Raw genomic sequence first — 25,966 nt, 5'->3', positions numbered from 1 at the left:
CATCACCGCGCGCCGGCTGGCCGGGAGCTGCGGTAGGCGGGGCGGCGCGTGACCGGGGGCCTCGCCGCCGCGCGTGGGTGAACCGGGCCCGAGCCCTCGATTGCGCCGCCGTCGCCGCCGTCCACACTCCGGGTTCAGAGCGCACGAAGCTCGAGCGCCGGGCTGCCTGTGTACTCCGGTGGGTGGGCGGCGCTGGTGGCGCGGGGACACCGAGGGGGGCGGGACCCCAGCCCCATCACAGCCCCGGGCCCCTTGCCCACAATTTCCCAGCGCCCCGGACACGGAGGCCGGACGCTTTGCGGGTTGCTATCGCTTCCTGAGTTCCGTGGGCTGCGTCCGGCGACTCCCTGCCCCTTCGCGGCCCCCTTGTCAGCCCGGCCACCCCGTCACGGCCATTTCCGCCATCGCGGCCCCCCATCCCCCGGCTTTCCCTTTCTGGCCACTTCCTGACCCTCCCCTCCCGCGAGTCGTCCGCTTGCCTTCTCCCACCCAAGGCCCGGCCGTGAGCCTCGTCTCCTGGGCCTTCCCGAGAGCGCAGAGTGGACCTTCGCAGGGTAGGGCCGGGGAGCTCTGGGAACTAGGCATCGTGGGGGGTGGGGAGTGGGCTCACGCTGCTTTCCCTGGGTCGCTCCACGCCACGCAGATCCGATGGGGATGACCCCGGGAGGGGCCCAGCTCAACAGATCTGAGAGCTGCTGTGCAGGCCGGCGAATTTAACAAGCCATATCGAGCCCCCACTGGCGGCAGAAGGTCCCTGCCCCAGAATGTCCCCTTGACGTGACCCCGGGTTGCCAGCTGGAAGGCTTACACTTGGTGTTTTCACAGAGCCGCGGGAGGGGGGGAGCTGCAGCCTGCGACTTGAGGAAGTCAGAGGCGGATTCAAGGATCCGAGCGGATGATGCCAGAGCCGGATCCCACTTTGTCTTGTGGGAGTTTGGAAGCCACTTGGTCCAGTTCTCTCTGCTTGTAGAAGCCTTGCTCAGCCCTGGAATTCGGCACCTTCGGATGACTTAGGGGCTGGCGGGGAGCCCAGTTCCTTAATTTGGGTTCTGTTCTTACTACAGCAGCCGCTTGATCTGTCTGGCTGTGCGGTACACCCAGCGCCTTCTGCACTCCCGCTGTTTCATTTTATGTCTGTGAGGTGTGTGTTGTATTCGCTGTTGACTGTGCAAGGAACTAAGGCTCCTAACTTGGAGTCTCGCCCGCCCGCCCGCCCTTTTTAGAGCCTGAAACGTGATTTTCTCGCATTAGGAAGCTCTTTGAAGACACAGCCTCTGTTTTCATTCTGCTGGTCACATGTTTGCTCGTGGGTTTCTGAAATAATCAGCCCCTTTGTTCCTTCCAGAGCCGAGGCACTGATGTTTGGACTGGAAGCTTCCGGACTTTGGAAGCTCCGAGTGCCTTCAGAATCCAGGCCCAGCATGCATCTGCCCCGTTGGGCTTTTCCTGGGGAGCGCCTAGGAGAGGCCACCGCGTAGACAGCCACGCCGAGGCTCCCGGGACCACACTGCGCAGTGACTTCTCCGGTAGAGTCCTGTGTCGTGTGCTCACCCAGTTCTAAGGGACGGAGAGGTATTTGGAACTGAGGATTTTGCGAGGCAGAGAAGAGACGCGTTCATGCTGAACACAAACTACGTGGCAGTGTGACAGAAGACACAGAAAGCTGCCACATCGGATTCACTGGACTTGGGGGACCGCGGGGCGACGGAAGTGACCCTGGAGAACGGGGATGAGGGCCCCTGGGGAATAGATGGCCGCCGCCCCGGCCGCGGAGACAAAGGCGAACTCCTGGTGAGTATCCAGCCGCGAGGCCACGCGCTGGGTGGATCTGTGCGTGAATCGAAAGTCCACAGCCGGGTCATCTTGATTCTCTCTCTTTCTTAAAAAAAAAAAAAAAAAAAAGATGCGTTTATGTATTTGAAAGGCCGAGTTCACAGATAGTGAGAGATAGAAAGAGATCTTTCATGCACTGGTTCACTCCCCAAATGTGCACACCAGTCAGGGCTGGGCCAGGCCGAAGCCAGGAGCCAGGAGCTCCCTCCAGGTCTCCCACGTGGGTGGCAGGGGCCCAGGTCCTTGGGTTGTCACCTGCTGCCTCCCTGGCGCATTGGCAGAAAGCTGGAGGATTGGCAGTGGAGGCGGGACTCAGTACACGTGGTGGCTTAACCTACTGTGCCGCACAGCCTGCTCCATGTTGATTTTCTTAAGAAGAATAAAATGGAAAGCCGTTTTCCCCAGAACTGCTGAAGCAAGCACGTGGGGCATGTTTCTCAAAAGCGAGTGTTTTAAGCTTGCAAAGCTCTTGCCATGTCAGTCTGGTATTGCTGGTAGCTTGCAAAAAAAAAAAAAAAAAAAGCCACAGCTGCCCCTCACAGCCCACTCTGATGGTCATGTAGGCATTGAGGTTTTCACTCTGCAGAGCCAAAGAATGGCTGCCTTTGAGGACCGAGTGGCGTGAGCGGGGGTGCAGGGCATTGCACAGCGTCTGCTGGTTAATCCTCTCTCCTGCCTCAGTTCATCAGAGAGATGAAAGTGAGAGGCGTGACTCAGCTAGGATTGGCAGGCTCCACTGACTCATTACGGGCGGGGAGTCCCCCCCCATGACACCCAAGTTCCTGCCTTGTGCCTGGAGAGCAGGGGCGCCTTCCCTGAGCGCATGGGGGACAGGGAGGAGCGAGGAGCGGGCCCACTGTGGGGCTTCCAGGGTGGTTTTGCAGTGCCTTGGGGGATATTTGATCTACTTGCCATGCAGTTTCTCCCGGCCCCAGGACCCAGGAAAGTGGAGCAAGTTAGGGACGGAGCAGGAAGGGGTGGCGGGAGCCAGCAAGGGCAGAGATCCCCAGCAGAGGGCGCTGCTGACACGGCTCATGCCTGAGGCTGACCAGGGGTGCTTTTGAGAATTTAAGAGTAAAACTTGGGGCAGCATTGTGGCACAGGGGGTTAAGGTGACGCGTCTCTGGCATCCCGTATCAGGGCACTGGTTCAAGTCTTGGCTGCTCTGCTTCAGATCCAGCTTCCTGCCAATGCACCTGGGAGGTGGCAGCCAGTGGCTAAGTGCTTGGGCCCCTGCCACCCACTTGGGAGACCCAGATGGAGCTCCTGGCTCCTGGCTGTGGCAGCCATCTGGGGAGTGAGCAGCAGGTGGAAGATCAGTTTCTCTCTCTGTCTCTTTCACTCAGCGTTAAAAAAAAAGGGGGGGGGTTAATTTTTTGTTTTAAAGAATAAAATTGAGTCCCAGATTTTGGAGAGTTTGCTTTGTGGCCTTAAAGAAGTAATCGGGTAAAAACGTTGACGGAGGATGGCGTATCGCAGCGTAGACCTGAGAGTCTTTAGTGGGGACAGAGGCTTAGGAAGATCCGGGGATGGGGGTGTCTCGCGGCCGAGTGAGTGAGGAGAGGGTCTGTGTAACCCTCAGAGGCCCCGGCCTGGTGAGGTTTGAGCAGCCAGGAGTCCTGTGTCCTCCGTGACTGGGAGGCCTCTACTCTTCCCGTCTCGGACCTCCGAGTGTGCTGCACCTGCACCGGAGCTGCGAGGTGCGCGCCCCCTGCAGGCGTGCGAGGTGAGCGGCCAGCTCCTGCCGGAAGGGCTGTTCGCAGACGCCGCTGCTGGGGAGGGCCCTGTTCCTAGTGGGGCTCCCGCCCTTGCGGACGGGACGGTGTTATCTCTGGATAGCTGCTGGGCTCCTTCCCCTCGGGGGCCTCCAGAGGAGGGCTTTCCGAGCCCGAGCCCGAGCCCTCCCTCCCTCCCTGGGCTGGGCTGTCGGGCGCTGCCTTTAGAGCGCCACGGCCCCCGGGTCAAAGGAAGCGCGGCCCCGGTCTGCTCTCTCGCCAGGTGGAATTACTTTTTTCTTTACGATGGTTCCAAGGTGAAGGAAGAAGGCGATCCGACGAGAGCGGGCATCTGTTACTTCTATCCCTCGCAGGTAAGCGGTGGCGGGTGACTGCAGGGAGCTCCTGCGGCCTCCGACCGGCTCCGTGCCAGGGAGCACAGGCCGTCTCCGGTGGCTGCCCCAGGCACGTGCGTGGCTGCGGTCTCCTTCTTAGTCGCGCTGTTTCTTATTTCACTCATAAAATTCCCAGGCAGCTCAGCGCCTCCATCTTCCATCTTGGTTTGAACCTGTGTAGACGTGGGGGGGGGGGTGTCGTGGACCCTCCTGCGTCACTGCTGACTCCACAGGTGTCGGCTCGCGGACAGTTTCCTGTGCTCTATCCTAACCTCCCACTCCCAATTTTTTTTTTTCCTGAAGAAAATTCTAGACATTGTGTCATCTCACCAGTGTCAAGTAACATCTCTTAGCATTTTAAGCATTGTCACACCTAACAGAAGCTACAATAATTAGAAACAATAATTCCTTAATATCATTTGGTCCCCAGACTATATTTAAATTTTCTCTTGTTATTGTCAGTGTTACTTAGTCTGTCCTCCTTCCCCTCTTTCCGTCTTTTTTTTTTTTTCCTATTTAAGAGTTAAACAAGGCCCACATATTTTGCAAACCCCTGCCCCATTCTGTATTTTCAATCCCCCCCTCACCTCCCCATCCAGCGTCCCCCTGGCCCAGGCCGTTGAGTGCTTAAAGAAGCTGGCCCATCTGTAGCGGGATGTCTCACGCTCCGACTCGCCTCCTCCCTGCCGCATGGCGCCGCCTCCTAGTGTCTTCTACGCATTGTGTTTCCTTCCAAGTAGTTGTAAGCTCCAGAGCTTCGTTGGGTTCACGGTCGGTTCTCTCAGGAAAGAACTCTCTGTAGGGAGCGTGGACAGTCCCTGCCGCGTCCCGCAGTGCCTGCCCGTCCCACGGCCCGCCGAGGCTGGGATTGGCCGGAGAGTCCGCAGGTGGCGCCCCTGCGTGGGCAGCGGGATCCATCCCGCTCTGGGAGCCACCCCGGGCCGGGGGGTCAGCGGGAACCCGAGGCTCGTGCCTCTGCTGCAGCTCGTGCTGTAATCCCAGGACACAGCTGGTGTTCCACGTGGTCTCCCGGGGTCGGCTGTGGGTGTTCTGTGCGGTGCCGTCAGCCCAGGCAGGGCTGGGCAGCTCTGGAGAGGGCTAGAGAGGAAGCATCGCACCCGCAAGGTCTCCAGCGCGTCTTCCTCTTGGTTGTCACAACCCTGGGAATGCACGAAAGCCATTCTTAGCTTGCAGACCAGAGTGGGCCTGCAGGCTTTCGTGTAGTCTGAGGCGTGACCCAGGAGTTCCCGAACTTCACCTTGGCCCTGCGCTCTGCTCCTCTCCTGCAGACCCTGCTCGACCAGCAGGAGTTGCTCTGCGGGCAGATTGCCGGCGTCGTCCGCTGCGTCTCCGACATTTCCGGCTCTCCTCCGGCCCTCGTTCGTCTGCGGAAGCTGAAGTTTGCCGTGAAGGTTGACGGGGATCACCTCTGGGTGAGTTCAACGGCGGGATCAGTGCTGGCGTCAGACGTCTGGTGTGAGGCGCGGATGTCCCCACCCATGTCTTTTCTGCTAGCCCGATGTCTTCCCCTTAATTTTCTTTTCTGAATTTGTTTTTGTTAATTTTTATTTATTTGAAAGGTAGAGTGACAGAGAGAGAGAATCCTCCATCCTTCAGGTCACTCCCCACATTCCCTCAACAGCCAGGGTTGGGCCAGGAACTCCATCCAGGTCTCCCGCGTGGGTGGCAGGGACCAAGTACTTGAATCGTCACCTGCTGCCTCCCAGGGTGCGCACTAGCAGGAAGTTGGATGGGAAGTGGAGGCGAGACTTGAGCTATGCACTCCGTGGCGGTTAAGCCTGTCGCACCACTAGGCCTGCCCCCTCCTCATTTTCCTAATGATGCCTTTTGAGAAGAAGTTTTTAGTTCTAATGGAGTCTAATTTATCACTTTTAGCATTTATGATTATTGCTTTCCTATCCAGGAAACCCTTGCCTACTGCTTTGGAGACAATAGTCTCTAGTTTTGTTTTTTTTGCTAAGAGTTTTGTAGTTTCTGATTTTAAACTCAGGTCCTTTAATCCGTCTTGGGTTACTGTTTATGAATGGTGTGGGTAGGGGTCAAAGGTCATTTTCTTCCATCTGAACAAACACCCAGTTGTCCCAGAACTGAAAAGACTTTTCCTTTCATTTGGGATTCCTTTGCCTCCTTTGTCGCAGATGTGGTGACCGTTGGGGCGTGGCTCTGCTCTGGGCTCGTCTTGACCCCAGTCTACATTCTCCGTCCTTTTTTTTTTCTTCCGTTTTTTTAAGACAGCTTCGGCTCTTTTAGGTCCCCTGTGTTTCCATTGTAGAGTCAGCGTGTCAGCTTCTGCAGAGGAGCTGAAGGGGTTACGGCTGGGGTTGCGTTCAGCCTGCAGATGAGTTGGGGGGCAGTGAGCACTGCCCTGCCAGGCCAGTACAAGCCCTTGTCTTATGTCGGTGACCAACGGAAACAGCCTTGTCCAACTGTAGCCACGGCCAGGGAATTTTTTAAATGAGTGTTCTGCCCGGGTTTGTTTATTGGCTTGTATTCCTGACGATTCCCTAGGGCAGGTTCCTGGAGGGAGCTTACTGGCTTCAAGAACGTGAGCTTTTCTCAGGCCCGTTGAGCACGTGGCCAGCTGGCTTTCCAGCTGAGCAAGCGTTTGTCTTCCGTGTAGCTAAGCACCAACCTCAGCAGTTTGGCGGCCGAGAACTGTGATGACTCAGCCGGCTCTGGCCCAGAGGCCCTGGTCCAGCTGCAGGCACAGCGTGGCCCTCCACGGGGCAGTTGGAGGGTCTGTAGTGAAATGCGCCTTCCATGGCTCCGTCCAGGTGACAGACTTAACGATGCAGGGGCCTGAAGAGAGGTCCACGGGGTCTGGAGCTAGCCAAACAGCGATCATGGAGGTGCCAAGATCTGGGCTGGGCCCCAGAGAGGCTGGGCAAGGCCTGGACAAATGAACAGGAAGGAACAGGGCACTTCGGCCTGGGCAGTGGGCAGGGGTGGATGGGGGCTGCGCCTCGGGGCCTGGGGAGGGTGAGTTTCAGTGGGCGCTGAGGCCTGGCGAGAGCCCAGGAGGCCAGGGTCGGGGGCCAGGGCTCAGGGCAGGGAGAATGCCCGACTTCCCGGCTTCCCTCTTGCCAGGTGCTGGGCTGTGCCGTGGAGCTCCCGGATGTCAGCTGCCAGCGGTTTCTGGATCAGCTCATTGGATTCTTTCACTTTTCCAATGGCCCCGTTGCCCTGGCTTACCAGGTATGAACGCGTCCCTGGAGGAGCCCTGTGTTGGGCCTCAGCAGCTGTCACAGGGTCGCACAGCCCAGCCCTCACTCTGAGATCTGGGATTCTTTTTTTTTTTTTTAAAGATTTATTTTATTTATTTGAAAGAGTTACAGAGAGAGGTAGAGAAAGAGAGATCTTCCATCTGCTGGTTCACTCCCCAAATAGCTGCAATGGCCAGAGCTGAGCCGATCCTAAGCCAGCAGCCACGAGCCAGGAGTTTCTTCAGGGTCTCCCATGTGGGTGCAGGGGCCCAAGGACTTGGGCCATCCTCCGCTGCCTTCCGAGGCACATCAGCAGGGAGCTGGATGGGAAGTGGGGCAGTCGGGACTCGAACCGGTGCCCTTATGGGATGCCAGTGCTGCAGGCCGGGGCTTTAACCCACTGTGCCATGGTGCAGACCCTGGGATCTGGGATTCTTGAAGCAAACGTGCCCTGTGGGGTGCCTTTGTCTGCAGCTGGGTCGCCGGCCTGTCTGCGCTGCCCCGGGATGGTCTGAAGGAGCAGGCAGATCTGTGCTGGGGACGATTATCGGGTGGGAGGTGGGGGCTCACGGGTATGGAGGAAGTTCAAAGAAGGCCCCCCTTGTGGCCGCTCCCCTGGGCGAGGGGCGCTTTTCCTGGTAGTTGGGAATCTTGGACGCTGACCCCAGTGGTTGTGTTTTAGAACTGCTCTCGGGACGAGCTGAGCGTGGCCTGGGATTCCTTCATCGAGCAGATCCTGCACAACACCGGCGACCTGCACAAGATCTTCAATTCCCTCTGGAACTTGGACCGAACCCAAGTAAATTTCTCTCCTCCTCCTCTTCACTGCTTCTATGAGAAGAGAGTTTGGGCACTTGGAAGAAGCGCTCCTACGTGAGCAATGTCTGGAAAGGCCACCAGAGGGCGTTGTTCCAGCAGGGCCCTTGTCAAGCCCTGCACCCGAGCCCCAGGCTGCTGCCCCTCAGCTGTGCACACCTGGGTGCCTCAGCTCGGCTCTCACAGCCGCCACACTCATAAAATGGCGTCAGGACAGCTGCTGCCTAGAATTGGTTTTGTTAAAAATTATATTTACTTTTATTTTGTTTTTGAAAGGGAGAGAGAAAAAGATCTACCATCTGCCGGTTCACTCCCCAGAGTGCCCACAGCCAGGACTAAGCCAGGCAAAAGCCAGCAGCCAGGAACTCAATCCAGGTCTCCCACGTGGATGGCAGGGGCCCAAGCACTTGAGCCGTGATCTGCTGCCTGCAGAGACACACACTAGCAGGAAGCCGGGTTGGAAGTAGGGTAGCTGGGATTCGAACCAGGCACTGTGGGGTTGAATGCCAGCGTCCCAGGTAGCAACTTCGTTGCTGTGTCAAATGATACCAAGGAAATACTCAAGTGGTAGACTCAGTATTCTCAAGGTTTCCTTCTCTCTTGAAATGGTATCTTGCTTTATCAGAGTGATCAGGATGTGTCTTTGTGAGCTGTTCCATCTGCTGTTGACGGTGAGGCACTGGCTGCTTGTGTGGCTGGCCCTGCCCTCCTGGGAAGCAGCTACCTGGGTCTTGAGCGTCTTGGGCAGGGGACGCATCCTGCAAGTGTCACCACTGTCGTGAGGTGTGGCACTGGGCCTCGGCCACCACGTGGCAGGACTCCGCCAGACACGGCGCGGGCTTCTCGCTGCTCCTGTCTGTGGGACTTTGAGCCTTAGAGAGTGGCTGGCTGGGAGTGGCCCAGTCCGGGGCTGCGGAAGAATGAACTGCACTTCTTCACATGGCCACAGCTCCAGAGGTTGGCTTTGTGAATGCCGAGTCGTGCCTGGCAGGCAGGCAGGTGGAGAGATGAAGGGGCTGCTGGTCATCACCGCCCACTCTTGACCAGGGTCAGGTGCTCTCCTTGTACCCATAGGGGCTTCTGGGCAGCTGTCTCCTGCCAGGCAACGTGGGAGCGAGACCGGTCTTCCCGAGTGGAAGGCCTGATGCTTTGCTTCATGTTAAGGGTACTCACGGGACCCAGCTGCTGTACCGTCAGGGGGCTCGTGCCTCAGAGGGCAGCTGGAGGTCGGGGGTTGACTTCCCCTGGCTCTGAAACCCGTGTATGAAAGCCACGCACTCACGTCGGTAGTCAGCATCTCCTGGGGGACCTCCCTTGTCCCCAGGAAGGCCATATGCCACACTGGCTGCACCTGCAGCGGGCCGAGAGGCCTCCTTACTCCAAGAATGGGGCATTTTGTCGTGTCAGCGGTCGAGGGTGGAGAGGTTGGGCAGTCCCACACCCGCTCCTCTCCCTGGGCCTGTGCAGAGCCTGTCTGTCCTGTGCCTCCCCTCCCCTCCCTTCCCCTCTCCCCGGCTCACTGGGAGTGTGCTCCTGAGTGGTGTGACTTGGGGCTCACTGGGAGTGTGCTCCTGCGTGGTGTGACTTGGGGCTCACTGGGAGCGTGCTCCTGCGTGGTGTGACTTGGGGCTCACTGGGAGTGTGCTCCTGCGTGGTGTGACTTGGGGCTCACTGGGAGCGTGCTCCTGCGTGGTGTGACTTGGGGCTCACTGGGAGCGTGCTCCTGCGTGGTGTGACTTGGGGCTCACTGGGAGCGTGCTCCTGCGTGGTGTGACTTGGGGCTCACTGGGAGCGTGCTCCTGTGTGGTGTGACTTGGGGCTCACTGGGAGCGTGCTCCTGCGTGGTGTGACTTGGGGCTCACTGGGAGCGTGCTCCTGAGTGGTGTGACTTGGGGCTCACTGGGAGCGTGCTCCTGAGTGGTGTGACTTGGGGCTCACTGGGAGCGTGCTCCTGCGTGGTGTGACTTGGGGCTCACTGGGAGCGTGCTCCTGCGTGGTGTGACTTGGGGCTCACTGGGAGTGTGCTCCTGCGTGGTGTGACTTGGGGCTCACTGGGAGCGTGCTCCTGAGTGGTGTGACTTGCCCGGCACAGGTGGAGCCCCTGCTGTTGCTGAAGGCAGCGCTCATCCTGCAGACCTGCCAGCGCGCACCTCACATCCTGGCTGGCTGCATCCTCCATAAAGGACTGTAAGTACCGCCGCCCGCTGCCCGCCACCCGCCGCTGCAGAACTCACCCGCCCAGCCGCCTCCACGCCGTGGCAGGCAGCCTGGCTTCTGGCCGGTCCCAAGTGGCCCCGCTGGACAAATGTCAGGGGCTGAGATGGGACTGAGCGCGTGTACCTGTCCTGGAGCCACGCTGGGGAATACGAGCTCGGTGCAGAGACGCGTGAGGAATGCAGAGGGATCGCAGAATTGTCGGGTAGGCCGTTCTCAGCCCGCAGCCGATGTCTCTGCTTGGCCTTCGAGGACTTGCTGGCTCTTCACAGAGCTGAAGGGCCTCCTTGTGAGCCCGAGTGCCTGAGAGCCACTCCATGCACCTCGCAGGGCCTCTCTCCTGGAGGGTGTACTCTCCCGGGCTCGGGGCGGCCAGGGCCCTTGTTCAGAGCTCTCCGCTGACTGATGGACCGCGCCGCTGCGCAGGTGCTCCCGGCTGCTCGGGAAGAGCCCTTGAGCGCGGGCACTCGTGAGCCCGACAGGCTAAGCCCAGTCCTGACTTCCTTCCTAGCGGCTGAGCGACCTTGTGCAAGCTGCTTAAGCTCAGCCTTGTCTTCTGGGAAGGGGCGCAACTCTGTGGCTGTTGGAATGAGAGGGGCGGTGTGGAGGGGCCAGTGCTGGAATGAGAGGGGCGGTGTGGAGGGGCCAGTGCTGGAATGAGAGGGGCGGTGTGGAGGGGCCAGTGCTGGAATGAGAGGGGCGGTGTGGAGGGGCCAGTGCTGGAACGAGAGGGGCGGTGTGGAGGGGCCAGTGCTGGAATGAGAGGGGCGGTGTGGAGGGGCCAGGCACAGGCCCTGGTGCGTGGCGGCACCCCTTCCCTGCCACCGCTCCCATCACGATGCCGCTGCGTCAGCTTGTGGGGCGTCTCCAGCACCGAGGCCGTGGCCCCGCGCACAGCATCGTTCCTGATGCTGCCTTTCTTGTGTATTTTAGGTTAGGCAGCTAACACGTGAACACATTCTCATTACTAAAACCGCAACCCCAGAGAAACACAGAAAGCACGTTGGAGAGCCCCCTTCCGTCCCCGGCTCTCAGGCCCCATCCCCAGCACTGGCTGTGTGCTGAGTAGCCCAGTCCTCCCTGGCCCTCACCATTGGTTGGACCTGTGAGTAGAGGCATCCAGGACTGTACGAGTCCTTGGCAATGTCCCACAGGGGAGGCTGAGGTGACACCTGTCCGTGGACAGAATGCACGTGTTGTGGTGCGCTGGCCCTGCCATGATCTGTTTCACTATTTTCTTTGTGATGGACATTTAGATTGTTTGCCCAATTTTTAAAAGACCTGTTTTTGTATTTTTTTCCCATTTTAATTATGAAGCTCTACTTTTTTAAATAGATCTCTCTGAGAGAGGTATCTATCTTCCACCCACCGGTTCACTGGCCAAATGCCTGCCAACAGCCAGGACTGGACCACGTCGAAGCTACAGGTCTCCGTGTGGGTGCCAGGGGTCCAAGTGCTTGAACCATTACTGACTGCCTCCCAGGGCGTGCACTAGCAGGAAGCTGCACCGGAAGTGGACGTGCCGGCTCTCCGATGCAGACATGGCAATGGTGTCTTAACTGCTGCCCCGCGTGCCCACCGCATGTTTGCCCATTTCTTCCATTTTCCCTGGGCTGAATATCCTGCATACATCCGGGTACAAGCCTGCTGAGAGGCCTCAGACAGTGAGCATAGATGGGAACTGAGAGTGCCTTCCCTTCAAACTCCCAGCAGTCCTGCCCCCGGATCCTCCGCCACAGGGGACGCCTGGCCCCCTTGAGACGGAGAGGCCTCGGCGCACTTCACTTCTCCTCACACTGTTCTTGTGCCTGTGTCACCCCTAGGGTCGTCAGCACCCAGCTGCCGCCCTCCATCACTGCCAAGGTCCTGCTGCAGAGCGCCGCACCCCAGGAACAGGTATGGTCAAGCGCACCTGCTCGGCTGGGCGCTCCGATCTGGCAGGACTGTGGCCGCGCCGTGGATCGGGAGCGCTTGTTCCCGTCATCGCGTCCAGACCCCGCTGGCGAGGCCGGGAGATGATGCTTTCTTGCACAGGTTCAGCGTAGGGGGCTGGTTCTTCTCCACACCGAGGGCAGGGCTGAGACTGACTTCCCACCAGGCGGGCTGTCAGTCAAACAGACGTTTGGTTTTCCCAGAGACCAATGCTCAGGGCTGCATCCTTAGAAAGCCTTGGGAAACAGCAGCTCGTTAAGGTACTTCCATCTGTGCTCACTTGGCTTTTTAATGAAAAGCCATCCCCGTGCTCACCGAGGGCGAGCTTGCCCACTCGACAACCTGAAGGCAGCCCTGATGGCCCCCGCCAGTTCCATCCCATCTGCTTTTCCTGTGTTCATGATGTGCGGAGGACGCGGAAGCTGTGCTTCCACCTGTATCATAAGGCTCTCTGTTCCTGCTTCTCAAATCAGGAGACGTTGCGCCCTGGTGGGCTCTGTGCAGCCCCCTTGCCCACCAGAGCGGGAGCTGTCAGTCCCCAGACCGGCCTGTCTCGTCACCCAGAGTTAGGGAGCCCATTCCTTTTTCCTGGTAACCTGGCTTCTAGACTCTGTCTCAAGGAGACAACCTCTGGAAAGATCTGGACTCCGGACTTTCATACGGCCTGGTTCAGGAAAGCGAACACTCGGATAAAATGTGAGTGTCGCAGGTGGGGGCTGGCGAACTTGCCTGTGGGCCACCTGCCTCCAGGGGAGCTGTGTGGCCTGGCCGTCCATTAACCCCGCAGAGACCATGAGGCAGAGACCACGTGGTTCATGAAGCCGGAGGTGTCAGCAGTTTGCCCATTGCAGGGCATGTTGGCTGACGGCTGGGCAAAGCAGGGAGCTGGTTAACTTAGCCTGACCGCCGGGACTTCACACAGCTCTCATGAGCCATTTAAAATGACCAGAGATGCTTCAGTGACAGGAATTCCTGTTTAAGCAGAAAAGGGGAATTTTACACAATGTGGTCTTAAAAGAATAGAAAATGCAAAGACCATTTGTTTTTTAAGATTTATCTATTGGGGCCGGTGCTGTGGCGCAGTGGGTTAAAACCCTGGCCTGAAGCACCAGCATCCCATATGGGCACCAGTTCTAGTCCCGGCAGCTCCTCTTCCGATCCAGCACTGCTATGGCCTGGGAAAGCAGTATAAGATGGCCCAAGTGCTTAGGCCCCTGTACCCACATGGGAGACCCAGAACAAGCTCCTGGCTCCTGGCTTTGGATCAGTGCAGCTCTGGCCCTTGTAGCCATCTGGGGAGTGAACCAATGGATGTGAGACCTCTCTCTGTCTCTCCCTCTCTCTCTAACTCTGCCTCTCAAGTAAATAAGATTTTTAAAGAATGTGTTAAAAAAACCAACAGTAAATTATTATTTAAAAAAATATTTATTTGAAAGGCAGAATTAGAGAGGGAGAGACACAGAGAGAGACCTGCCATCCACTAGTTCATCCCCAAATGGCTGCAACAGCCAGGGGTGGGCCAGGCCAAAGCCAGGAGATGGGAACTCCATCTGGGTTTCCCACATGGGTGGCAGGGGCACAAACAATTGGGCCATCTTCTGCTGCTTTCCCAGACACATTAGCAGGGAGCTGTATAGGAAGCAGAGCAGCTGGGACTTGAAGAATCAGGGCTCATATGGAATGCCGGCATCGCAGGCAGCAGCTTGACCCACTGTGCTGTGATGGCTGGCCCCAGTGCACAGACTGACAGGGAAAATGCCCTGTGTGAACCGTATTGCTGTGGGGGTGAGGGACTGTGTGTGTGTCTGTTTCTAGGGTAAGATAACTTTCTTTAATATTCTTTCTTTATTTTATTTGAAAGGCAGAGTTGCAGAGAGAGAGGTCTTCCATCCGTTGGTTCCCTCCCCAAATGGCCATAGTGACTGGAGCTATGCCGATCCAAAGTCAGGATCCAGGAGCTTTTTCAGGGTCTCCCATGCAGGTGCAGGGGCCCAAGGACTTGGGCCATCTTCTGCTTTCCCAGGCCACAGTAGAGAGCTGGATTGGAAGTGGAGCAGCTGGGACTCGAACCACACCTATATGGGATGCCGGCACTGTAGGCGACGGCTTTGCCTGCTAGGCCACAGCGCCAGCCTATAAGATCACTTATAACTTAGTAAACAAAAACATGATTTTGAAAAGCCCCAAAGACAAAGGCAACCTCTGATCGTTTATAGGAGTGGAAAGGTTTTGGTTAGAAGCGCGCTGCTTGCTCGGCCTTTGCTCTGTTTGGAAGGCCCTTTCGGGACCCCCAGCTTGTGAAGGTGCTGAGCTCTCGAGCCTCGCTGTGACCCGGGGTCCGTAAGGACGATCCGGTGTGGCGTTCTGTTCGGGTCAGATCCGCTACGCTGAGGGTCCCACAACTCTCACGGCTGTGCTGGGATGGGCTTGACGTGAGTTCTGAGTCAGGGGCCAGGACAGGCGTGGCAGTTTCTAGAGCAGGGAGCTCTCCTGAAGGCATCGGAGAGAACGTGGATCCTCGCATTTGCTCCCTGAGCGCAGACAGGGAAGCAGAACACAACATGTGATGGGAATTCAGGTGGGGCCTCGGCTGCTCGCAGTCGCGGTGGGAGCCGGTGCCTCTGCACGGCCCTGGGCCTGGGGTCGGGACAAGCGCTCTCCCGGCTCGGCTGTTCTGTGGACAGATGCGTGCTGATTCCTGGTGGTTAGGCACTGACTGGGCATGTGTCTGTTTTCAGAGACTTCCTGCAGCGAGGGACGCCCCGCCAGCATCAGGTACGTCATCAGGCACCGCAGCGTTCCCCACCCTGTGCACGCCAGGCGAAAGGCAGTGCAGGCCGCGCGTTCACTGCCTCGCTTCCTAACGAAAAGGCACGTCACAAAGCTTCACGGACAATCTCCCATCCCGAATGCACGATGTTAGGCCTCGCCAAGCCTGTGTAACTCAGTGCGGAGAGCCCTCCTCTTAGGATGCTTCCACTGGGGTCTTTTGACCTCACAGTGGTGCCAAAGCGATGCACGTTCCATAGAAGCCATGCTTGCGGTGTTGAATCTTGCTCCTCTCCCAGGCCGGTGGTACCCAGTACGGCCCGCTCTCCTGGTGCTGGGCATGCTCAGTGGACACAGCCGTGGGCAGCCCCACCATGGCGCTAACACCACAGTGTGCTGTGCTGTTAGGTCACGCAGGCGCAGCCAGTGCAGTTCCGTTGACAGTATTTCCTTCTTAATTACTGTTTGTTGAGAGAGGGTACCCCCAGCTGCTCCCCCAGACGCTTACAAGGGTCCAGGCCTGGGCCAGGCCAAAGACAGGAGCCAGGAACTCATCCCAGGTCTCCCGTGCGGGTGGCAGGGGGCCCAGCACTGGGCCATCAGCTGCTGCTTTGCAGGTCTGCGTGAACAGGAAGCTGGGGTCAGGAGTCAGAGCCAGGCGCTTGTTCTGGGGTGCAGGCGTCTTCACCGCTGGGCCAGACACCCACCCCCAAGAGCGGTTAGCGCCCCTCGTCTTCTCTGGCCCGCGGGGAGCCCTGCCCATGCTGACTTGCATTTCCAGGAGCAGCGCTGCCCGCCAACGTCCGCATCATCCCTGTGTTCCTGACCGGAGAGGAAGCCGCGAGTCTCCGTGAGTTCCCAGTAGAGCGGAGCACTGGGTAAGGAGCCCCCTGTGGGTCAGCTGTAAACTGCGCTCATGGGACCCCCTCCCGCGGCCCCTCCCCCTCGGTTCCGTCTCCCACACACCCTGTCCCCGAGGCAAGCGTCTGGGCCTGCAGTAGGCTGGTAAGAGGCAGTTTGGCCCAGTAAGGAAGAGCAGGTGTCAGGCTGCAGCTCTCTCAGCGGTCTGGTGGCCTTGGACAAGCCCATCTTCTCTCTGAGACTCAGTGTTTTCATCTGTGAAATGGACCCAGCAGCATCTCTCGCGTGGGTTTCCATGTGAGTTGAGCACAGTCTTTGCCTGGCCCCCATACAGGCCTGGCTCAGCGCCCCCCAGCGTGAGTGACTCTGAGCCCCGAGTTCAGAAGGCCACGCAGCCCCACCCGCAGCCCCGCCTGCAGCCCGTGGTCATGCAGCTCATGCCGGGTCTTGCCACGGTGGCCTCAGGCTGTGCGGCCCCAGGCAGCCGCCTGTCCCAGATGCCTGTGTTTCTGAGGCACTCGTGCCGTGGTCCCCCCAGGAGAAGGGCACTCGCCCTGCCCTCAGCCCGTGTGCCTGCCCTTCCTTACCTCTGTTTCCCCTGGCAGCCCTCCTGCACCTCCAGCCAGGCTCCGGGACGGCTCAGCCCAGCGCCCTCCCCAGCCCGACAGCACATCTCCTGGGTGCGTGGAATCCGTGGCCTGGCCACTGGCCACCACGCTGCGGCCCCCGTCCACTGATGAAGCTCGGCCAGACGTCCAGGGGGAGAACGGGCACCCATGGAACCTGGGGCCTGCGGGACTGCACGGCACTGCCCGGGGCCGGGGGCCCGGCCTCAGCTGCTCCCCAGAGAAGGAACTGGACTTGTCTGAAATCCACATTCCAGGGGCTCAGGAAACAGGGACTGCCGCGGGTCACTTTGCCATCGCCCCTGTGTGTGCCCCAGACAGCGGAGTGCCTCGTCCCCAGGAATCCGTCAGCAAGCCCGGTGACCTGGCGCCCACGCCGCCTGAGGACGCAGCTGCCGGCCGCTTTTCCCCCCCCTCCCCTCCTGAGGCGCTCACCCTGAACGGAGCCTTGGAGCAGCGTGAGGACCGCCCAGGCGACAGTGGCCCTCTCCCCAGGAGGAGCAGCTGGCCCTCATCTCTGCCCTGCCCAGAAAGCAGGCGGAGAGGAAGTGCGCCTCCTGGGAGGGAACGAGGCTGGGATGGGGCCCTGGACGGCACCCACGAGCGCCCCCCCACGCCTGGTCTGCAGTGCGAGTCAGGCCCAGGCCCCGCCGCCGATATCGACTCCGGCCTGCCCCCAGCAGGGCCCTGCGTGGGACTCGTGCGGATGAACCTGTACACGCACAGCGTGAAAGGGCTGGTGCTGTCCCTGCTGGCCGAGGAGCCGCTGCTGGCCGACGGTGCGGCCATCGAGGAGGTGGTGAGTGTCCCTGGCCGCCCCGGCCCTCTGTGCCCTCTTCCCGCCCCCTGGAAGCATGGAGCGGCCAGTTCGGCCTCTGGCTCTGCGACCCTGGGCCAGACGCCCTCGCTTACAGCGTGCGGGGGAGGCCAGGGGGAGGCCAGGGCCTACCTCCTACCTGCGTGGGTTGTGTGGGAGTGAGGAAGAGGAAGTCAGGGCACGCCCCTGGCCTGCTGCAGAGGCCCAAGTGTTGCTTCACGTCCTGTGTGGTTTTCAGAGCGAAGAAAGACCTGCCAGGGAGGCTTGCCCTCGAGCCCTGGCCCTGTGAGCCCGACTCCATCACCCCACGGGCGGCCCTAGACACAGCACAGTGACGCGTGGCCGTGCCCCACTGCCTGGCCTGGGCAGCCCCGTGCACTGCAGCGTGGCCCAGCCCGGGCTGGGAGCTCCCCAGGGAACCTGTGTGTCCGTCCAGGGCCCAGCACGTCCCACGGCGGTCTGCAGCTCCTTCCCAGAAGGCCCCGCCCATCTGAGATGCACACTGGCTCTTGGGGGGCGCCCCTCCCCCCTCCCAGGGGTAGACTACCTCCAGGGCTGGACAGGCCGGGTGGTGCTGGAGATGCGGTCTCCATGGTAACAGCCTGGCTGGAGTTGGCAGGGACAGCGGTAGCAGAAAGCACAGCAGGTGGAAATGGCTGCAGGGCCCGTGGTGTCCTGGACTTGCCTTGTTTTTATCCTTAAATCTATGTTATTCTAAGCCGGTCCCGTGAGCATGCAGGGCCTGTGGCCCCCTGTCACCGAGCAGGTTGCCTCGCAGCCCCGAGGCGGGAAGGCCACCCGCAGCTTCCCACCCACAGAGCTCCTCTCCAGAGCTGTGTGGGCACACCTGTCCCCTTCGCGGCCTCTGTCCTCACTTGCCGTCCTTGCCGTGGCTCTGAGGGGGCTGCGTCCCCCTCCTCCTTTGAGCCCCGTGGGGAGTTCCGTTGCAGCTTTGCCCCTCCTCTCCGTGGCGGTGCATGGAGCTTCCTAGTCTGCTCTGCACAGCGCTGCGTCTCCGCAGTGCACCCTGGGGCCCAGCGTGCGGGAGCAGGCGAGAGCACGGAACGTGGCTCTCCTCTCCCTCCACACCCTGGGGCACCGTGCTACCTCACCCCTGTTCCTTCAGCCACGCCTTGGAAGATGCCCGGGAGGCAGGCACTGTCACCCCCATTTTATGGATCAGAAAACTGAGCCTCACCGAGGCAGGAAGACCCCTGCAGGCCCAGGCCCAGAATTCTCATCTACTTCCCCACGCCCTCCCTGGCGTGCCTCCCCCTGACGAAGGGGGCAGCGGCTGCTTCCTGTGGCTCTCGCCGCAGCGCTTGGTCCCTCCAGGCCCGTCTGTGCCTCTGTGGGCGCCGGGGAAAGCGGGGCCTGGTGCCAGCGAGGCCTGTGAGGTGGAGTCCAGCTTCACCAAGCTCATCTCTCCCAGGAAGAGCAGGGTGCAGCCGAGCCTGGGGAGCGTGTGGGCCTGAGAGCAGCTGCGCTCACCAGACCCGAAGTCTGCTTACGATTAGAAGGGGGCTCTAGTGAGCCTCTCCGTGCAGACCTGTGCGAGTGCGTGACCGCTGTCCCCGCAGCCCGTCTGCCGCTGTGCAGAGCCAGAATCCCGCAGCGCGGGCAGCTCCAGGCTGGGCGGCCCGGGAGCGCGACCCGTCTTTGAAGCGGCCTTGGTTCCGTCGCACACAGCCACAGGAAAGGGCACAGAGCGTCCTTTCCCCATCCCAACTCCCAGGAGTGAGCGGCGGGCGCAGCGTGGGTTGGGGGAGCAGCCAGGAGGGTCTGAGCTGGGAACCCAGTAGGCTCACGCCAGGGGGCAGCACGGAGCCACTGTCAGTCCCCGGGCTCCAAAAGCCAGGATCCTGTCGTTGGCCTTGAACTACAGTGATCAGATCAGTGATTCGTTGACACACTGGGACATGGAGCCATCTGTGTGCTGTGGCTGCAGCTTCCGGCTGTGCGAGCGCGTTACCATGAAGTACGCCGAAGCTCCTCCCCTCGGCTGTGACCCTGGGCTTCCTAGGGAGTGTGTGTTCCGTGCCGCGTGCTGTGTGCTGTGGTGCGGGAGGGAAGTCCCTGGACCCAGGAGCTAGCCCAGCCCTGCCTCTCCCAGGGCCACACACGGCACGCATCGGGGCTGGCAAACTGTAAACTGGCAGAGGCCCCATTGTCAGCGTGGGGTGACTGCTAGGGTGGGAAACTGCCTGGGGCAAGATGCGGGGTCAGGCCTGGCTGTGTCCATGCAGAGCTTGTGTTTAGGGACACAGACACTGGCGCTTCATCCGACCTGCACGTGTCACGAAGTTGTCCCCAGACAAGAAAACATGGAACTCAGGGCTGGCCTCGAGGCACCACCTGCTGGCGTCCATGTGGAGTACGGCCAGTCCAGGCTCTGTGCTTCTGAGCCTGCTCCCTGCCGATGTATCTGGGAAAGCAGCTGAGGGTGGCCCGAGTGCTTGGCCTGTACCTCCCACACGGGAGACCCGGGTGGAGTTCCTGGCTCCTGGCTTCAGTCCGGAGCAGCCCTGGCTGGCTGCTCGTAGCTCTCAGTCTGTGTAACAGACCCTGCTGGGTTTAGCTCCTGGGCCGTGGGCTGCTGGCTGCTTGTGTAAGTCAGTGAAGAATTGCCCACATTGTGGCTGGCTGTGTACTTATGGTGAGGTGATTATATCTTAAGCACAGGGTAGAAGATTCTGGAAGCTGAGCTTGGTGCCTGTCAGGGAAACGGATTTTTGGCTTTGTTCACAGTCTGACCGTTGTCCCTTGCCCAGGGCTCTGGCTTAGAGTGGGAGGAATGACAAGTGCTAGGTTCCTGGGGTCTAGAAACTCCCAGTGAGATTGTGGCCTGACTTCCTGGAGAGTGCTGGTGGGTGCCTGTGCGTGCTCACACACACACACACACACGTCCAGAGGTGCCGGGCATGCCTGACCACACCCCCACACAGCTCCAGCGTCCACAGCGCTGGGCCTTGGGTGTCTTCCTTGACTCCATTTATTACAAATTCATTGCGTGTCTGCTAGGAGTCAGCTGCTCTGATCGTGTAAGAGAAAACCTTCAATGTCAGACCTGTTGGCTTTCAGTGTCAACTCTAGGACAGTCGATAAAAAGCTAATTTAGGGGCTGGCGCTGTGGCGCAGCAGGTTAAGCCTTAAGCCTCTGCCTGTGACACCGGCATCCCACATGAGCACCCATTCAAGTCCGCCCGGCTCCCCTTCTGACCCAGCTCTCTGCTATGGCCCGGGAAAGCAGTGGAGGGTGGCCCCAGGGCTTGAGTCCCTGCACCCACATGGGAGACCCAGATGAGTTCCTGGCTCCTGGCTTCCACCAGGCCCAGACCTGGCTGTGTGGCCATCTGGGGAATGAACCAGCAGATGAAAGATACCTCTGTCTCTGTCTCTTCTCTCGGTAGCTCTGCCTTTCAAATAAATAAGTAAATCTTAAAAACCAACTAGATCTATGAAAGATACATATCGTAGGACATGAACTCAACCCCAGCGCACTTGCAAAGATGCCACGTGGGCTTCCGGACGCGCGTTTCCTGCCCGGCTGTGGCAGAGCCGTCTGCACACAAGGGGGCAGCACCGCGTCGTTTCCGCGACTGTATCCAGATGCCCACTCCAGAGCAGCAGTGTAGTGTTGACATTGACGTTGACTGAGGGCTCCTGTGTGCCCCATGTGTGCCACCTCACTTCGCCCGCCCCACAGCCCTGTGGGGCTCCCTTTGCCAGTGGGGCAGTGAGGCCTAGAGAGGTCGATGGCTTGCCCCTGATCACCGGCTAGGAGGCCAGGCCCGGGTGCCCTTCACTGGCCTGGGAAGAGCGGTCTTGGCCCAGTGGGACGGAGCGGGGAGGCTCCATTTCAGACAGAATCTGTCAGAACCGGGTTGCTGTCCTGGGCGCACCATAACTGCATGGCCACTAGAGGGCGATGTAGAGTAAGGATGGGCAGGTCGTTCGCGCTCCATGGGGCAGCTAGACCCTGCAGGCTGAGTCCCTTTCTGTCCCATGAGGAAGGAATGGAACCCAGCAGTGCAGTGCAGTGGCCTGAACGTTGCCCACCCATGACTGCTCTCCAGAGAGGCCCTCACCCCTCCGACAGCCCTCTGAACCACTGAACCTGGAAAACCGTGTCCTCCCAGGAGCAGGGAGAGAATACCTCCTCTTACCTCATTCCACCCTCTGACGGCTGCCTTCCTCCAGGCCTGGCTGACAAGCACTGGGGGGGGGGGGGGGTTAGTGCTTTTCTAAAAACAGGCGGAAGTGGTGCTCCCAGCCCATCTCCCTAAATCCAGCAGCCTCCGAGACGCTCTGTAGACGCTTCATTTCTCACTGCGTCCGCGGTCGAAGCGAGAGCCCTCCCGGGGCCTGCCCGGGCTCGTCCTGCCGGCCCGTGACCGGCTCCGACCTCTGCTCTGCAGTACCACAGCAGCCTGGCGTCGCTGAACGGGCTGGAGGTGCACCTGCAGGAGACGCTGCCCGCGGACAAAGCTGGCCCCGCCAGCAGCACCTACAACTTCACGCACTACGACCGCATCCAGAACATGCTGACAGGTGAGCAGCCCATGTGGGCTGCAGAGACACCGGGAGGGGGAGGAGGCGAGCAGTGCTGCTCTGCACAGCTGGGCGCCTGCGGCTCAGGGAGCGGAGAGTCGGCTTGGCCCAGGCTTCTCTGCCCATGGGTCTCTGTGCTCGGGTGTCCGTGAGGTGTGCCGCCCACCTGTGCAACAGAAGGGCCCCGAACCCCCGCCAGGCTCCCCCGGCGGAGGGAGGGTGGGGGCTGCTCTTCACGCTCCGTGTCCTCTGCCAGCGAACCTGCCGCAGGTGGCCACCGCCCAGGACCGCCGCTTCCTCCAGGCCGTCAGCCTGATGCACTCCGACTTCGCCCAGCTGCCTGCGCTGTACGAGATGACTGTCAGGTGAGCTACCCCAGCGCTGTCACCGGCTGCTGTCCCCGGTCCCGTGCACACGGCCACCTCCCGGGGGCCAGGCAGTGCCAGGGTCTTCACTCAGTGAGGAACATTCTAGTTGCTCTGTTCAAGGTCTTCTCTCTCTCTCTCTCTCTTTTTTTTTTTTTTTTAATATTTATTTATTTGAGAGGCAGAGTTACAGAGAGAGAGAGAGAATGGAGAGAGAGATCTTCCAGCCGCTAGTTCACTCACAGTTGGCTGCAATGGCTGAAGCCAGGAGCCTGGAACTCTATCCGGGTCTCCCACATGGGTGCAGGACCCAAACACTGGGCCGTCTTCTGCTGCTTTCCCTAGCACATTAGCAAGGAGCTGGGTCAGAAGTGGAGCAGCCGGGATTCGAACCAGCGCTCAGATCTAAGACACCCGAGTCACAGGTAGTGGCTTAACCCGCTGTGCCGTGCCGCCAGCCCCACCAGGCCCTCGTGTCTGCCCCCTCTCACGCTGACATGGCCCGGGGTTCTGGGTCCCTTCCTGCGTCAGCCACTCGGGGTCCCACAGAGGAGAGACCTGTGGGCCTCCCTGGGGGAGCTCCACTGTCCCCAAGGGAGGCGCTGAGTGTCCCCGGTGGGACAGCAGCGGGCAGACGGCCGGAACCTACCGAGGGGCACGTCCTGCACGCCCATCGCAGCCCGGCAGACCCACACTCGGAGTCTGTGTGTGTGGCCACAGGTTTCGTGGTTTGGGATTTTTATTTTTGTACATAAAACCCAGATGATTGGTACCTTTATCTCCTCTCGTGGTTTAAGTGAGGGCCCGGCACTCGGCAGCTGGCTTTTCCCATCGCTGCACGTCTTGAACTCGCCCATTCTGTGAATCACGGTTGTGACTGACTTACAGGATTTAACCAATAAGATCCTTGTTTTTGGCCCCGCCCCCCCATGCTTCTTTGGTGAAGCCGGTAGCAGGGAGTCAGGCAGGGAGTGCCCGAGGCGTGCGTGCTGTGCTACTCCATCCGGCCCTCCCCACTCCCGGGTCTCGTGCACCTGCTAGTCCTCAGTCACAGGCGAGCATGCAGAGGCACGCGTGCTGTCCCAGAGTCACGCTGTTAGGACGTGGCCAGGCCGAGGTCTGACCTCGGATCTCCCTGGCTGCAAAGTGCGTGGCGGGAGGGCCGTGGGCCCGGCTCACAGAGACGCATGGGAGCCCTGGTGGTGGGGACCGCTGCAGTGAGCCCAGCCTACCACACCCGCATGCCCCCGTCTCTGCTGGTGCCTCGCTCCATCCCAGATGGGTCTGCTCCAGCGCCCGTGCAGAGCTGCCCTGGGCCGCCGCCTGGGTGTGGTTTGGGCCTGGTTTTCTTGGGCGTGTGGGGTGGCAGCACGTGAAATGTTAGCGTCTGCTCCGCCAGCTGCCCGGCAGCCGCGGTGTTCCATAGCCCTGGGGGCCAGCAGGGTTTCAGTGCTGGGATGTGGTGAGATTGTGTTAGTGCGGGCGACAGAGACAGCAGCCGCCATGCCACAACCTCTTACCAGGTGTCAGCAATCAGTACGCAGTTCTGCTCAGCTGACCTCCTTACCAGGGCACACACTCGTGGCATAGCCAATGTGCATGGAAGGCCGGGACTCAGGCTGAGTAATGCAACCCAGGGCACACAGCTAGAAGTACGGGGCTGGATGTGGACCCCAGACCCAGGCTCACGGCCACCACAGGCCATGTGCCTCCCCTGTGCCCATAAGAAGCCCATGGCGCCCCTCAAAGTCCCAGAGAGCCCCTAGAGGAGACACTTGGGTGATGGGAGCCAGGGGGTCTCTGCCCCCCCCTCATGCTAGCTATGGGGAAGCAGGCCTGGTGGAGAATTGCTTCAGACAGGGAGGGGCCGGGAACCAGGGCACCCTCTCCCTGGTACTGGTTCCTCCCAGGTGGCTCCTCCTCTGGGGCCCACAGCCACACCCAGCATCTGTGTCCACAGCCGTCCGTCCCACCCTGCTCTGCACATACACACACACATACCTGCCGCCACCTGTCAGCACTCCGTCCGGCCACACCTGGGGGAGGGGGCGTCTGATCCCTTCCTCACGTGCAGCCCCCGCCGCTGGGCCCCGGGTCCCTCCCTGTCAGATGGGTTCTGGCTCCAGAGCACGAGGCATGTGCGAGGACTAGACCAGCACCGCACGGGAGGCGTGCTGCGTGGCTGGAGCCGTCAGCAGAGCAGGCGCTCAGCCTGGGTGCGGTGACTAGAGCTTGAGGCCCCGTGGACCGGGCGGCCCCCAGTGAGCCCCCAGATAGCCCCTCGCGCTGTGGGTGCATCAGGAGGTCCTGAGCCCCAGCGGCTGGCCAGCGCACGGTGTGGCGGTGAGCGGGCCCGCGCGCCTGTAGGGGCCGCACCGCCAGCCTGTCTCCCTGCCCTCCCGCAGGAACGCCTCCACAGCGGTGTACGCCTGCTGCAACCCCGCCCAGGAGACCTACTTCCAGCAACTGGCGTCCGCCGCGCCCAGCTCGGGCTTCCCCAACCCCCAGGACGGCGCCTTCAGCCTCTCCGGCAAAGCCAAGCAGAAGCTGCTGCGGCACGGGGTGAACCTGCTCTGAGCGGCGCTCCGGGCGGTGGCTGTGCTGGCAGAGTCCCTCTTAGGGACGCGGTGACTGCAGGCTTTAACTTGCTCCGCAGATGGGGCTGTGGGGTGGGGCCGTGTATCCCGCACCAGATAGAGAACTTGGTCAGATTGGCGGGGCTGGGGCTGAGGTGGGTGCTGGGCTGCAGGTCCCCAAGAGACCCAGGGTCCGGTAGTGTCCCCGCTCTGCTGAGCCCGAGGGATTGCTGTTCTCCCTCACCGTTCCCCCCCAGCCTGCACAGGTGCCGCACAATTTCTGGCTGCCATCTTTTCTAGAAACTGGTGCCACAGGAGGGCCGAGGGCTGTGATGGCCAGGCCCCCGTCTGGGACATGGGCTGCGCGGCTTGTCCCCGCTAAGCCGTGCCCCCAGGCGGGAGTCTGCAGGAGCCTGCCCTTCCTCGGTGGCCGGCCATGTGGACTGCGGGCTTCACCCTTGGGCATCACGCGGAGATGACGCCACCACTGGATGAAAACCCTTAACAGAACATTCCAGAATGCTGGAGGGTAGTGGGTGGTTGGCCGCTGCGGGGTCACCAGCGTCATCTCCGGGAACAGGCATCTCATGTTGTTGGCGTGCTGTCTTGTCTACAAGCAGTCACCAAGGGCTACAACCAAAACCAGTAAAAATGCCTTTGCTGCTCGTGACAAGGTCACACTGAGGTCTGAGAGCAACGCAGGTGCGAACCTCACGTGTTTTCAAAGGGTGGGCATTTCTAGCCATTGGAAAATTGAGAGGTGAAATGCGAGTATAGAAGTGCCAAAGGAATTCAGAAAAGGGTCTCAGATAAGTGCGTACAGTCCATGGAGAGAACGGGCTCTTTCACTGTTTGCCCCGTGGAGTACACACGGATCTGGTCTGAAACAGTAACGGGGGCCAGTGCTGTGGTGTAGCGGGTAAATCCGCCACCTGCAGTGCCAGCGTCCCATATAGGCGCTGGTTCGAGTTTGGGCTGCTCCGCTTCTGATCCAGCTCTCTGCTGTGGCCTGGAAAAGCAGTAGAAGATGGCCCAAGTCCTGCACCCACATGGGAGACCTGGAAGAAGCTCCTGGCTCCGGATTGGCAGAGCTCCGGCCATTGTGGCCATTTGAGGAGTGAACCAGCAGATGGAAGACCTCTCTCTCTCTGCCTCTGCTTCTCTCTCTGTGTAACTCTTGACTTTCAAATAAATAAATAAATAAATAAATCTTTTTAAAAAAATAAACTAACATCTGTCGGCCCTCGTGCACGTGCACCAAAGGCGGAGACG

General features: G+C 60.1%; 1 protein-coding gene across 4 annotated transcripts; it reads left to right on the top strand.

Annotated features, from left to right (window-relative positions):
- The first annotated feature begins 29 nt into the window (after window positions 1-29).
- Window positions 30-25,921, top strand: HPS4 (HPS4 biogenesis of lysosomal organelles complex 3 subunit 2). 4 transcript variants are annotated; one of them, XM_089323173.1, is made up of 15 exons: window positions 39-178; window positions 826-1,141; window positions 1,346-1,791; window positions 3,832-3,922; window positions 5,233-5,376; window positions 7,052-7,159; window positions 7,850-7,966; window positions 10,076-10,170; window positions 12,021-12,093; window positions 14,868-14,904; window positions 15,680-15,776; window positions 16,365-17,184; window positions 21,621-21,753; window positions 22,010-22,118; window positions 24,524-25,921. In XM_089323173.1, the coding sequence occupies exons 3-15, from the start codon at window positions 1,751-1,753 to the stop codon at window positions 24,693-24,695; spliced, it is 2,037 nt and encodes a 678-aa protein (XP_089179299.1). In that variant the 5' UTR covers window positions 39-178; window positions 826-1,141; window positions 1,346-1,750; the 3' UTR covers window positions 24,696-25,921. The 4 variants fall into 4 exon arrangements, with proteins under 4 accessions (XP_017206152.2, XP_089179299.1, XP_089179298.1 ...); XM_089323172.1 differs by lacking the exon at window positions 826-1,141 and adding an exon at window positions 495-554 and having other exon boundaries at window positions 42-178; XM_017350663.3 differs by lacking the exon at window positions 826-1,141 and having other exon boundaries at window positions 30-178.
- The last annotated feature ends 45 nt before the right edge of the window (window positions 25,922-25,966 follow it).

Source organism: Oryctolagus cuniculus, chromosome 21 (genome assembly GCF_051225735.1).
Source record: "Oryctolagus cuniculus isolate XC-2025 breed Fujian yellow rabbit chromosome 21, ASM5122573v1, whole genome shotgun sequence".
NCBI classification, from domain to species: Eukaryota; Metazoa; Chordata; class Mammalia; order Lagomorpha; family Leporidae; genus Oryctolagus; species Oryctolagus cuniculus.
This window is presented reverse-complemented; position numbering and strand designations above follow the sequence as displayed.